The sequence below is a fragment of the Dromaius novaehollandiae genome, chromosome 11 (genome assembly GCF_036370855.1).
Source record: "Dromaius novaehollandiae isolate bDroNov1 chromosome 11, bDroNov1.hap1, whole genome shotgun sequence".
Lineage (NCBI taxonomy): Eukaryota > Metazoa > Chordata > Aves > Casuariiformes > Dromaiidae > Dromaius > Dromaius novaehollandiae.
Genome location: NC_088108.1, coordinates 5529729 through 5543186, shown reverse-complemented (window position 1 = coordinate 5543186; position 13458 = coordinate 5529729). Strand labels below are relative to the sequence as shown.

General features: G+C 39.3%; 1 protein-coding gene across 2 annotated transcripts in view; it reads left to right on the top strand.

Annotated features, from left to right (window-relative positions):
- Positions 1-427: 427 nt before the first annotated feature.
- ATRX (ATRX chromatin remodeler) overlaps positions 428-13458 on the top strand; it is a 91375-nt gene continuing 78344 nt past the window's right edge. The window contains exons 1-2 of one of the 2 annotated variants that reach the window (XM_026099984.2): positions 428-613; positions 10552-10664. In XM_026099984.2, coding sequence (XP_025955769.2) covers positions 594-613; positions 10552-10664 — 133 coding nt within the window. In that variant the 5' untranslated portion in view covers positions 428-593. The remainder of the gene's footprint in view (positions 614-10551; positions 10665-13458) is intronic. The other variant, XM_026099990.2, reaches the window with a different exon arrangement.

Here is a 13458-nt window from a genome sequence, read left to right as displayed (position 1 = left end):
GTGTTCTTCACATGGCTGAGGGTCTATTTTAAACAGTATGATTAATTTGCTGTGGTTAAGGCTTCCTAGCTGCAGAATGTGCCCCTAGCTGGGGGCGGGGGCGGGAGCGAGGAAGCTGCCTCGCGGGGTGCTGTGCTGCTCTTACTGGGTGTCTGTAATAAATACGTAATTGGCTGCCGCTAAAGCGGCCGAGAGTAATTGAGCACCTAAAGGCTGGAGCCCCCTGCTGGGCAAAGTAGCCAATACACTTCTGGTCTGGAGTGATGTCATGGGGTTGGGTGCATGACGTCAGGCCCCCGCCGCTGATGTAACCCCGCGGCCAGCCAATCAGAGCGGGGAGGGACGGGAAGGTGACGTGAACGACCCTAGCAACAGGCCCCGTCGGAGCGGCCCAATTAGAAAATCGATGGGGGCGGCAAGCAGCCAATCGGAGCCGGCGCAGGAGGAAGGCGGCAGGAGGCAGGTCTCCCTCATCCTCCCTCCGACAAGATGGCGGCGGCGCTGGCGATGGCGGCAATAACGGCTTTGTCTCCTTTCAGCGCCTGAGCCCGGTTCCGGCCCGGCCGGCCGCACCGAGCAGCGGTAGCGGAGACATGACCGCAGAGCCCATGAGGTACGGCTCGGGGCCCGCTCCGGCCGGGGCCGCCGAGAGCGGGGCGGGCCGGCCCCCGCCGCGGCGAGGAGGCGGCCGGGGGCAAAACCCGCCGGGGCCTCGCGCGCGGCCGGTGCTGGCGCGGGGTGGGGCGGGGCGGGGATGGGCGCGGGGGCCGGGCCGGGGGAGGGGATGGCGGCGGGGAGGCGGGGGGGGCGGCGGCGGAGGCGGCCGGGGGCAGCCGCGGCCCGCGCTTCACCCGCCCGGCCCGGGGGCGGCGGCGGCGGCCGGGGCTGGGGCGCGGCGGGGTCGGGCCCGCGCGGGGCTGCAGTGCGGAGGGGCGGGCCGGGCCGCCGCTGTCCCTGTCCCCGTCCCGGCGGGAAGCGCGACGGGAGGCCCGGCCCGGCGGGGCGGGGCCCTGCCCGGTCGCCTTGCCCCCGGCGTGGGGCTGTCGGGCGCCGTAGGCATCTGCTCCTCCGCTTGCCAGCCCCCGCCCCCGCCCCCGCCCCACGTGTTGTTCCGTAGTAAAGTCCTTCCTTCCCTGCCGATCCCCCCGTGGAGGATCTGTTTTCCCGTCGGCTTACAAACGCCTCCCTCTATCCTTGAGCTGCGCGTCGTACCGTGCTAATTCTTACCAGCAGCTCCTGCCTTGCTGCATAAAGTAAACATGCTGCCGTAGGACAAGTTCAGTGTTAAGGCAGAGGCGCCATATTAAACTATTAATAAATAGTTGGGTTTGTGTGTTTCCTATTTGTAGGTATCTCGAGGGGTCTGATCAACACAGCCCATCACCCACAAATATGCAGAATGCCCCAGGCACTACTTAAACCATAAAGTATTGTCACTTAACCCTCACAAATGTCATGCGTACCTTCAAAATCAAAACAAAACGTCAAGAAAAGGAAGCGTCATGTTGTCTTAAGTTACGAACCTTAGCTAAAAGTTTCTTACGTGGTCATACTTGTTTATCTTCACCTTCTAGTTTCAGGCTCCTTTTTTTTTTTTTGAATAGTTGTTCGTAACTACAACTTAGCTGCAGCTAAAAGTTAAAAGGATAGTAATTTTCTTGTATATATCTCAATTTTAAAGCCTTCGTGTTTATGAGGAAGCAATGCATAAGTAATTTACTTCTAACAAAAAAAGGTTTTTAAAAGATTATCAACATTGTGTTACCAGTGTTGATCACATTCAGGAAATAAGTTGCGAGCATTACAAATACATGTTATTTGGTTTATGACAGTTTCCATTTCTTCTGCATATTTTTTTCTTACTTATTTTGTAGAATAGAGATTTTCTCTCTTGTTCTTTTCTTTTCTCTCTCTCTCCCTCTCTCTCTCTCCCCCACTTCCTTCCCCTTTGTGTTCTTAAAGTATTTTGACAGTCTAAACCAATTTTGTGTTGGATTGATTTTTATTTTGTGTGTTGACTGGAATACTAATTGAGGAGTGTTTCTCCTCCATCCCCAATCCTTGAAAATCAAAGGTAGAATTGAATTTTGTATAGCAAAAAGATTTCGGTTACTAATATTTATTGACTGGTTTACAGTTATAATTAATATTTCTAACTCTGAAAATGTTCTTTCCTTTGGACTATACTGATTTTTTTTTTTTCATACCATCACTGCTGTATTTTATTCCCTGTTTTCCTGTTTCTGCTGTCTTTTTTCTTCCCTTGGTGGTCTGTGTTTTGCATGTTTCCTTCTTAACCCTTTCCGTGTTCTTAAATTGTCATTAGTGCAGCAATTAATATTAAAAAGGCTAGTTTAGATGATGCTTCAGTGGAATTAAAGGAAATACAGAAGTTCATAAATTTTCTGCCCAGTTTTTTAGGTTACCTGCAGACAGTAAAGGTAAATCAGATTATTTCACATAGTTTCATTTGTATTCTTGAGGATGAAAAGGTATATGCAAAATAGATTTGAGACTGTGTGCAGTCTTCGGGTTGCGTCTGGCCCACATGTTAAGTGTACCATACGACAAACTCCTTTTTTAAAAAAGTGTTTGTGGAGATGAGCATAATGTTTTTTTGGTGCTCCAAACTTTGTTCTGTTCATGAACTCAGTTCTCAAACAGCCTGAATGTTTTAGATAGTCCTCATCTCATATAGAGCTCATCTTGAAAAGTTTGTTTTTATTTTACAAGAACAGTTCCATGCCAGGAGCTACACATGAAGTTGCAGGGTACCATGAAAAGAAGCTGGGAAGCTGATGAATACATTTAATGGGCTTTTTCTTGTTTTCTGGCAGCTCAGGTTCTATTTTAAATTGGATTTGGAGAGAATGAGAGGGAAAAGAAAATCCCTATAGAGGAACTTGATGTGATAATGTCTTGGTACAGAAGCAAAGGTGATCTTTCTCCCATTGTTCCCTCAGAGACTAGCACACTTGCGCTCTGTATTCTTTGCTCCCATTTCCCACAAGACCTATTTTTGCCTGTCAGGTGCCTGCATTTCTTTCACCCTACATGTTCTTCTTCTGCATATCTTCTGTCTATAATACTGCCCCTTAAAGAAATGTACAGATACACAGCTAGAAGATCATTGATAGAATTGTTTGGAAAATATGCAAACAGTACAATTCTCATGAAAATAATTTTTGTCAGCCCTTTTGGAAGATAGGCTTGTAGTGTTTAAAAAGATGTGACTGATCAATACTAGTCTGCTGACTTTCAAGTTTATGACAAATAGGAAGCAATTTTCTTTAATGTTAAGAATCTGAGCATTTTCAATGCCCAGGATAAGAAGTTAGGAATGTATAGAAATATGATCAAAAGTGGAATAAATTATGAAAGAACTTTTAAATTTGCCCGTTCTGTAAATATTTGTAAAGATTTTTGAGCAAAAAATTGTATAGGAAGACTTGATTTTTTTTAAACAGTGGCGGGATATTTGTCATAGTGACCTTACCCGTTCCTACCAGTAGGTTCATACGTCTTTACAAAATAAGCACAACAGAGAAGGAAAACAGGTGTTGAATCTTACTCATTTGGAGCATCTATTAGGCAGTGTAGTGAGACAAGATTTTTTAAAAATTGATAAACTTCATATTTTTTTAAGATGAATACTTCAGGCTTTTCAACTTGCAGTATATAATTTTGATAACAGTCTTAAAATTTTCGTTAAAAGTTGTCTGCTTTTTTGCATCAGGATTCTTTTGTTCTGAATGAGTGATGTTACAGGATTGTATGAGGCGTGTTATTTAATGCCACAATAATCTAATTGGAAATAGGTCAGTAGTAATCTTCCTTGTTCCCTGAAAGTACAGTGTAAGCTTTTGTCTTTCACACAATCATGTGGAATGAACATGAGCAGATTCTTTGACTCTTCCCCTATGAAGAGCAAAACTTTAGGCTGCCTATCATCTTCTGTGCCAGATGTGTTGATACTATTTAAATGAAATTCCCTGAGGGAGGAACTTGCTGCAGTGACTGCATTACTTTTGTTTTAGTACAGTACTATCTCTGATAGGGTTTTTTAAACGTTGTGGCAGGGTCTCTAGAGGACTTGCTGAAGGTATCTTCACCTTCTGTGAAATAATTTAGTGTGACAGAGATATACAATACGAATTCTGCAATAGGATAGCCTTATCACTACTGAAGCTTGAAATTCCCAGATTTGTTACAGACAACTGCAAGATTTCATGAACACTTGCATCCTCCGCTTGAAGGGAGAAAAAGGGGATTAGTCCTGTTTGTGTTTTTACTTGGATATACCTCACCAAAAGAAAACCTCAGAACAGAAAATACTACTAAAATACACTGTGTTCAATGTAGGAACAAATGCCTACAGCCTATGACAAAGTATGTTCCTAGATGAGATTACTAGATGTGTCCTTTATAATCAGGAAAGCCTAAGGATACTGCTGAACCTCATGAAATCACCTTTCATATCATTGGAGCTCAGTTTGTGCCTGCAGGTGATTTGGAAACATGAATCAGTTCATGGATAGGTCAGTGGAAAGTTGTTCCAGTGGTGACTCAGGAGGGGGGAAAAAAGAAGTTGCAGAAATCCAGTGGCAAATATAATGGAAGGTTTTATATTGACTTTAAAAGATGGTAGGTAGTGTGCTCTGATTTACTAAATGAAGAGTACTGGACTTTCACAGTTTTTTTACAACACCTAGCCACCAGGCTGTTGTCAATCAAGATGGATGATGGATTGATTGATTAGTTGATTTTTTTAGAAAAGGAGTGAAACCTTGAAAAAACAAGAACTTGATTACACAGGCTGTTGACCAATATCAAATTTAGTGCTATTTAGGGAATTTATTTCTCAAGTCTGAAAGCTGCACAGTTGTAGAAATTTCTGTCTTAATATGTCTACCCGTTGGTCTTAATAGGCCAAATTGTAGAAATGTTTTTGGGCAGATATATCTAACCATGTAAAGCAGAGTTCTAAGGCAGAGTTCCAGAAAGGAGATGGCAGAGGAAGCAAAAGAGAAGGCAGTTTTAGAATTAGAGAGTTATGATGCTGTTGGATGCAACCCTTGTTTCCCTTTAAACAAAGCATGTTTAAGCTTTTTGTAATACTGCTTTCTGTCTTAAAAATGTGCTCGTTTGAGCTTCCTTTCTTGGATTAATATGTTAAGGTACTCAGTTTGCCATTATTTCTTGTCTCATAAAGGTGAAAATACTTTTTTTTTTTTTAAAAAAAAGAAAAGCCAGAAATTAGGTTTTCAAGTGGTTGACTTCAGTCACTATTTTTTAGTCGTCTTCAGTTTGCAGACTAACTGTTTTGCAAATGAAGTTATGGACTTCTGCATAGCATTTAAGCCTGCTAACATCTATCTTAGCTTTTTTCTTTTTTTCTTTCTTTCTTTCTTTTTTTTTTTTTTTTTTTGAAGCCCCTGTAGAAGAAACGGATTAAAAAACAAAGAATTTTTCACCCCTTAGTGAAGCATGGTAACTTTCAGCCAAATCCTGTTGCGGCTGTTTGGATACCATCTCAGCAGAAAGAAATTGTGTGATCTTCCTAGAATACTAGTAAGGATCTCTTAATGAATCTTAAACCATCTCTTTCTCATTCCCATTGTGTCTCTGGCAAAAATTAATTCTTTCTACTCCTCCTGAACGTGTTTTACTGTTCTTATGCTCCAAAGATATTTCCTCCATATCATCAAGTGACTTAGACCTCACTAGCTATCCCTTGATTAAGCCCCTGTGAATTTAAAGTCAGTTCTAACCAAAATAAATGAGTGAATCTGTCTAATTCAGTGAACTGCTAGATGCCTGCATCTCTTCTGAAACAGAGCTTCAGTAGTCAGGTATTTTCTAGGCTGTATTTGATTTTAATAAATTTAATGTGGTACAATTTATAGTGTCACTTACCTGAAAAAATTGTTTTTTTTGCTGTCGTATGAGTAGTTCAAGCTCACGTAGAATATTGCTGCCACGTTACAGTGCCATCCTGACACACAACTCAGACTGATTAATACACTGTTATCACCTCTTTGTGCTTGCAGAAACATTCGTACCAATGAGCAGTGAGGTCGATCAGGGACGTGATCTAGGGTCAGCAGAAGAAACGGCTGCTTTAAATCTGGATCAGCTTCTATGTATAGGTCAAAACAAACCCTTCCACAGGGAGCGGAGGAGAAAGGAGAGAACTGCGACTGTGGGAACAGGTGTAATGCATGTTTGGAGGCATTGAGGGCCGGCATCCTTTAACAGCAGAGCTGGTTCATGCCAACTTGAACTGATTGTGTGAATCACGATTATTCATACCAATATGAATAGGTTACAAAATATTAATCTGGTTTAACCTATACAACATCGTGTTGCTTTGTTCTTAAGAACTGTTGATGAGTTAAAAACAACCACTACAAAGGGTAGCAGTGGTCTATTCTGACATGTTTATAAAAACATACTTTTATTGTACAACTGGTATAAAAATGATAGGTGAATTTCACTTTCTGGTTATGTATTCTTTCTGATAGAAGTAGGCTGCTTATAATAGTGCAGGATTGTTCACTCCTTTTCTGATTAGGTATCAGAAAGTAAACAGCTTTTGTTGTAGATTTTACCATCTTTCACTCTCTCTTCCACGGCCATTTCTTTCATGTGTGTTCAGTCACAGCATTGACACAGTTGATAGGAAAAGGCTCTGTAGTCTCTGCCATTTTAATTGAAATCTTTGAATTGGATAAGTCACTAATACTTTTCCTTTCCTAAGGAAAAATTTGCCTGAGGATTTGCAAATGATGGAATACTGATCTGACTATATCAAGACTTAGGCAATATGAAAGGAAATTACACATTTTTGAAAAAAAAGTATATCTACTACCAGTTTTGAAATTGTATGCTTAATGAAATTACATCAGTCTTAGCTTTATTTTACAAAAACATATTTGAAAACAAATTGAGACAGATAAGCTGACAAGCTCCTGCATCTCTGACTTTCAGGAGGCTTTTGAAATTAAGATGAGGGGTATTTGTTCAGTCCAGAAGCTGATGGGATCCTGTAGAGGGATAGGAAACTCGCTTGTCGGAGGGGGGGAAGGTTTAAGAACTATTCTTCCAGTTGTTGACAGTAGATGAAGCACTCCCCAGCTGTATCTTCAAGGTGTTTGGAGAAAGTAGATAGAAATTGAATACAGTAAAGAGTTTCTTCTGGTGAGTATAATCCAATATGACCTGTGTTTGCTGCCAAAATAGGCAGTCTGGCTGTTTTCCATGCCCTGGCTGTGAATTTTTAGTGCCTCACCTGCCATCAGATCAGACACTTACATGAATGTGTGGCAAGTTGATTTGACTCATTCTGGAGAAGCCTGATCATTAGGTTACGCAGGGGATGAGGTAAGCACGTGCAGCAGGGGAGTCGTGGTCAACAGTCAGATTGAATTAAGTGTGTTGTGAGACTGTTCCTTCCTACACTTTCTGTAGTCAGGGGGCTTTAGCAGCATTTAGAATACGTCTAGATTAGGAGAAAACCCCCACAACCTTTCTCTCACTGTATTCTCTAGCTCATTTAGCCTATAAGTATTTTTAGGTTTTAGCCTATACCTATTTTAGGTTTGCCTAGTACATTTTTTGATTACTCCAAAGTTAGGCCAGGCCTTTACTGGTTAAGATTGTAGCACTGCTCTGAATTCAGGTAAGAAATTGTGTTCTTACGTGATATGGAACTAATCATAACAGTAACTAGCTTCCCAAGGTCACAAATCGGGTTCATGGCCAAAGCAATAATAGTAGGACACCTCTCTTTTCATTCCTATTCTAATTAGGCTAAACAGTGGTAAAAGAGCTCCTGACTGATCGTGAAGCAGTTGGCTTAGAAACATGCAAGCCTGGAATCACTAGTGAGTAGTGTAGGGACTGGTGCTAAATGGTAGAGGAAGACAGCTTGATGTAGTGCTTAGATGTGTCTAAATTTTTAGGCTCCTGTGTTTTTTGAAAATAATACATTTTGTGATCAACTTAATAGTGGGTGAGTCTATTAATATATTACAAAGAATAACGAATTTGCAGTAGAAGCTTTAAAAGGATTACAGATGATATATTCCCAACTATAAATGCATCATATATATATATAAAAAAATTGCTTTGTATGAAAATCAGGTAAAGCACTGCCCTAAATTAAAATATTTTTGTGGTGAAGTATATTAAGTTTAACACCGTAACTTACATTTGACCTGGTATTCTTTAGTATGGGATTGTGGTGTAAAATCCTGAATAAGCAAGAGGATGAGCAAGTTAAGGGTACTGCGTAGTATTAGTTTGTAGATTTTGTCACCGTGAACATTTTGCTCTGATAATGGTATTTCCAGGCTAGTTAGGATAAGAGGTAGTAAATGGTAGCAGCTGATGTTCTGAATTCTTAGTCACAAAGGCACATGCATACTGTTCTGAATTTCTGTTGTATGCTGAGAACAATAATGTCATAACTCATCTATAGTTCCCATTTTCTCTTCTAAAAGTTTTTTACCAAAATATGTTGTTTATGTACTAAATTAGCAGAATTTCAACTGCCTTTTTTGTAAGGGTACTTTTTGTTGCCTTTCTAAATACGTGTTAGTTCTTTACACCGTCTGGAAAGGAAATAAAATCTCTTTGTATATTTTTATTATCAAATAATTCTGAGCAGCTCTTTATTTTTTTTAACTTCATGTGAATAAATTGTCATTAAACCTGCCTTTTAAAGTAGAGAATGCAATCTGTTAAAAACTGAAAGGCATCATTATCATCTTCTGTAATGTTTTCCAGATATGCCCTGCATTCATGAGCAAAAGGGAAGCACAAGTTTAAGGACTGGCAGGTGTATAGCAGCATGAGTCCAATCATTAGAGGCAAAGACTTAGATTGAGAGGAAAATTCTTAAGATACAGTTGAGAGTAAAACAGGCTTTGTTACTGTCTTTCAGAGTTGCTTTAGTGATTGATGGTATGTGTGTCATCTCCAATAAAACCTATGCTTTTCTCATCTAGAAAATATTTTCATGACAAAATGCTCTTTTGTTTTACTTTGAAAATAACTCAGAAGATTATCTGAAAGAAATAGATTTTTAATGAATATTTAGCACTGTTGCATATATAGTTGTTTTTACTGTTTTAAATAGTCCTGTGCATTAATATGATACCCTTTCATGTGTTATTTTGGGGAGGGCTCACCTGCATGTCCTTTCTGTGAAACAGGTGATTTTCCTTAGCAATAATAGTTAAATTGAAAGTCAGCAGTTAATAAATAAGTTGATATGTTCAGAAAAATAGGAGAGAGGGTAAAGGATTACACTGATAAATATTCAGAAGACCCTTCAAATTGTAAAATAGGGCCCAGGACATCTTTATTTTTCTTGTTATCAGAAGACTACTTTGAAAGTAATGTGGAGATAAAAAGTGGAAAGGATAAAAGCTTATATCCTTTAACTGGATATTGTAAAGTTAACTTATGAAGAGGATAGTTTATTTCAGCTTGAGAAACTGTATCTAATAGCAGACATAGTATGATGACTCAGACATTTGAGCTGGCAGATTTTAGAGGATTGCTTGCATCCAGGAGGGAAGCAGTGACAAACAGCTGAGAGTGTTAACTTTTGGTACAGGTAGATCTGAAAGAGGGTGATGGCCTTTGGCCACAGTCAGTATGCTTGCCCCTAAAAAAAGGCATGTTGTCTCAGGAAATAGTAGAAGCTGTGGGTGGAAAAATGGGTCTAAAGTAAAAAACATAAAATCAGAGGGAGTAACAGGTAGATTATAAAGAGATAGACCCTTTTAACAGAAACATGGAAGTGTTGCTTTTTTACAGGAATGAGTATAGATAGAAGACTAATGTCTCCTGGTCTATAAAATGGCCTATTGAAAACTCCCAGGGTAATACTGTATATAAAGTAAACATGAATACTAATACAAAGAGATCAATAAATGTTCTGATCCTACACTGTTGTTTTTTGACAAAATAAATACAGAATATACAGTACGTATATGGCTGATTTAACATAAGCTTTACACAAGCACATAGGTCTGTTACGCTGAGTAGAGCTGTTTGTTTTTTAGGTTGTAGGTGAACTTTGAGGTGTATTTTTAGTGTTTTATATCCACAAAGGTTACATTTTTGATAATAAAATAAAGATTTTCTTTCTTCTTCTGTTCAGCTTCTGGCAAAGTATAATCTTAAAAATTCATTTTTCAGTTTGTGTGATAGCATTGCTACTCAGATTTTCTTGAGTTTTGTACGTCATGTTTGATCTAGTTAAGAACATTGTTTAAAATGTGATTTTCTTTTTGTTACTATTAACAGAGTCCTCAGTGCTTTCATATGTTGTCAAAAAAGTTGCACCTGTATTTGACTCAGGGTTTAATAAAATTGTGTATTTTATATTTAATTTGATAACCCATTTGGAAACAAATGTTCAGGTAATAATTGAGTTTCCTCTGTAGGTATGTATTAATTGAGAGCATCATTTCTTTCAGGCTGCTAAATTAGCATGATATATATAGGTAACTTCAAGTTTTACTTGCATTTTTACAGTGAAAGCAAGTTGAATACATTGGTGCAGAAACTTCATGACTTTTTGGCTCACTCATCGGAAGAATCTGAGGACGCAAACTCTCCTCCAGCATTCTCTGAAAACAAAACCATAGGTAAAAAGAAATTTTATGTTTTCATTTTCAATGTGTATATGATTCTTAAGTCAAACGACTTTGTGTCTTTATTTCACTATATTGCACTTCAGTGGGGTAATTATGCATATTCCTAATGTGATTTAATTAAGTGGTGATATCTTGGTAGATATACTTTGATACATTTTCTTTTCAGTTCTGAAGGTTTTCTAAATGTGGAAAAAGCAAATCCTACCTGTGATTTACTGTTTACAAAATATGAGATCAGTAGCGTGCATCCATTCGCTTTGGTAGCGGTTTCTTGGAGAGGTGGTTATTCAGTTTTTAAAGTTACTTTACTTTGTGTAGGTAAAGAATCTTTTTTCAAGCTTTTCTGGTCATTGTAACATGGAAGAAGTTCTGGAGATTATGCTTTCTTACTTATTTGGAAAGAATTTCTACATTGGAAACATCTGAAAACAAAGTGATGCTTCTGAAAAACATGGAGTGTTTTGCTAGGTCAAATTTGGTATTAGTAATTTTTACTTACAAGTTAGAAAGAGGTAACTTGAATTTTAAACACTTTATTTTGATTACAGCATGGAAAAGTGAAATTATTTCAGAACAGTACTGAGCAAAATTTGTTTCCACTAAAGTTTAATTTGGACTGGGTTCAGGCACACAACTTTTCAGGCTACACTGTTTCATAGCAGTGAATTAAAATTGTGATGAAATGATAGAGTACAGGAGAAGGAGAGTTTGTTGGCTGTGGTATGGAATTCATTTTCAAACCCCTGTTGTCTTCAGTAATAGACTTTTGTGTGTTTTCTGGTGTACAGTTTTTTATCTTCTAATGTTTTATCCTGAGCAGAGAGCCCACTGCAGTTTGGTGCTAACCTCCTTGTGTCAGCATCCAGCTGAAGTGTTAACATATGAGAAAGAAATGATGCATGTGGTACTTCAGCAGAATAATAAACTCAGCTATGATGCGGATGCATATGTCTCAAAGTGAGATTCTTCTGAGAAGCATACTGTTTTGAAACAAATCTTTTTCCTTTATCCTGTGTAGTTACAAAGTAGAATTGGGCTCCTTGCCCCAAAATACAAATTTACTTTGCAACAGTGGTACACTGACTAACAACAGACACTTTTCAATGTTGTATGTGAGAGCCCAGATTTTCTTTTTTTTAAAGAACATATTAAAGTTGAAAAGTCAAGAATTAAACACTTAAATATTAGGAAATGCCAGAATTAACTGTGCAGATTTGCTTTTCCTCCCAGCTTTCTGTGCGTTATGATACAGTCTTTGAGATCCACACTATTTATATATATATTTTCCCCTCGGGATGCACATTGACTGCATAAGTAATGGACATAATTGGGGTTAAGTCAGGTTTATATAGTTAAAGAACCTCCAGAATTTGGAGGATATATGAAGTGTTAGGTAGAATGTTGTGAGGAGAGGGATGGTGACAAAGGTGGTTAAGTGTGGCTCGAGAGTTGGGACATGTTCCTACCACATACACAGGTCAGCTGGTACACAGAACAGTCACTTGTTGAGAGCTTCATCTTGTACACTGCTATGCAGTTGAACTGTACCATAATGCTTATATGCTAGGAGTGCTAAGTAAAGTAAAATTGTGCTGATAACCTTGATTCTGGCTTTTCTTAATTTTTGAGTACTTGATTTTACAGCCTTAATAATGTTTCTTTATCCTCTCTGCATTCAAATTGGATGACTCCCTCTTCTACATTGTGTGGGTGCCGGCAGGAGGATCATTGAGAGCGCAGGAGAGGCTGACTTCCTGCTCTTGTTTCAAGTGACCGGCCCCTGTCCTGGAGCAGCAGTCACAGGGAAAATCCTGCGCTCTCATAGCCCAGAAGTGGATGGAGGATGTGCAGTTTGGTCAGCGCTAGGAGCTGTGAGGGGATGCAGCATGCTTGGTTATTCTACGGGGATGGCGCGTGTACAGTCCAGTCACTTGTAGAAGCCATAAGATGATGGAGCATGTTGAGTCACTTTCGGGGATTGTGCGTGTGCCGTCTGTGAGCGCAGAGTCTGCAGAAATTTTAACTGCCAGATTCAAAGAAATCTCTGCTGAGCACATACAAACTGATGCTTTCTGTAGATTTATAATTTGGGCAAAATTGGGCAAACAATCAAAGGTGGACAGAGTCCAGTCTCTAAAGGAAATGGCAGCCTTCTGCCAGATTTTAAGTTCTTTTCTTACAAGGGGGGAATGCCTGTAATATTCCCAAGAAATAATTTCAGTTATTTGAATCTTTACTTCGATTTTTCCCCCCCACACCACCTCTGTTCACATGAATTTTGGCTAGAATTTTCCCAAATAATTCAGCCTAAGATATACTCAGCATGAAATTTTCTAGTCAACATGATACAAATTTTTACAAACTTAAGAGGTTTTTTCATGTAAAGTGTCGGTATATAGTAAGTTGCAATGCTTGCAGTCTCATGTTATAATCACAAATGGTAATGATATTTATCCTATAATTTTACTGCTGCTTTACTTGCATGTTTCCCAGTAGTACATCTATTAAAATACTGCTGCTACTATCTTACTATCATATTCAGCCTTTGAGCAACTCTATCCAACTACTGTTAATCACTGAGCTGGAAACTTTCCCCTCTTCCATCGCTTGGACATGGTGGCCAGAGCAGATACTAGTAGGTTCTTGGCCATTTACATGTCTTTAGGTTACATATCCCACAGTTCCTGAGATAAAAGGGAATTTGTATCATATACTGTGCCAAATGGGATTTTTTTCTGTGGTCCCATCATCCCAGATTTAACATTGTGTTTTTAATGTCAGATAT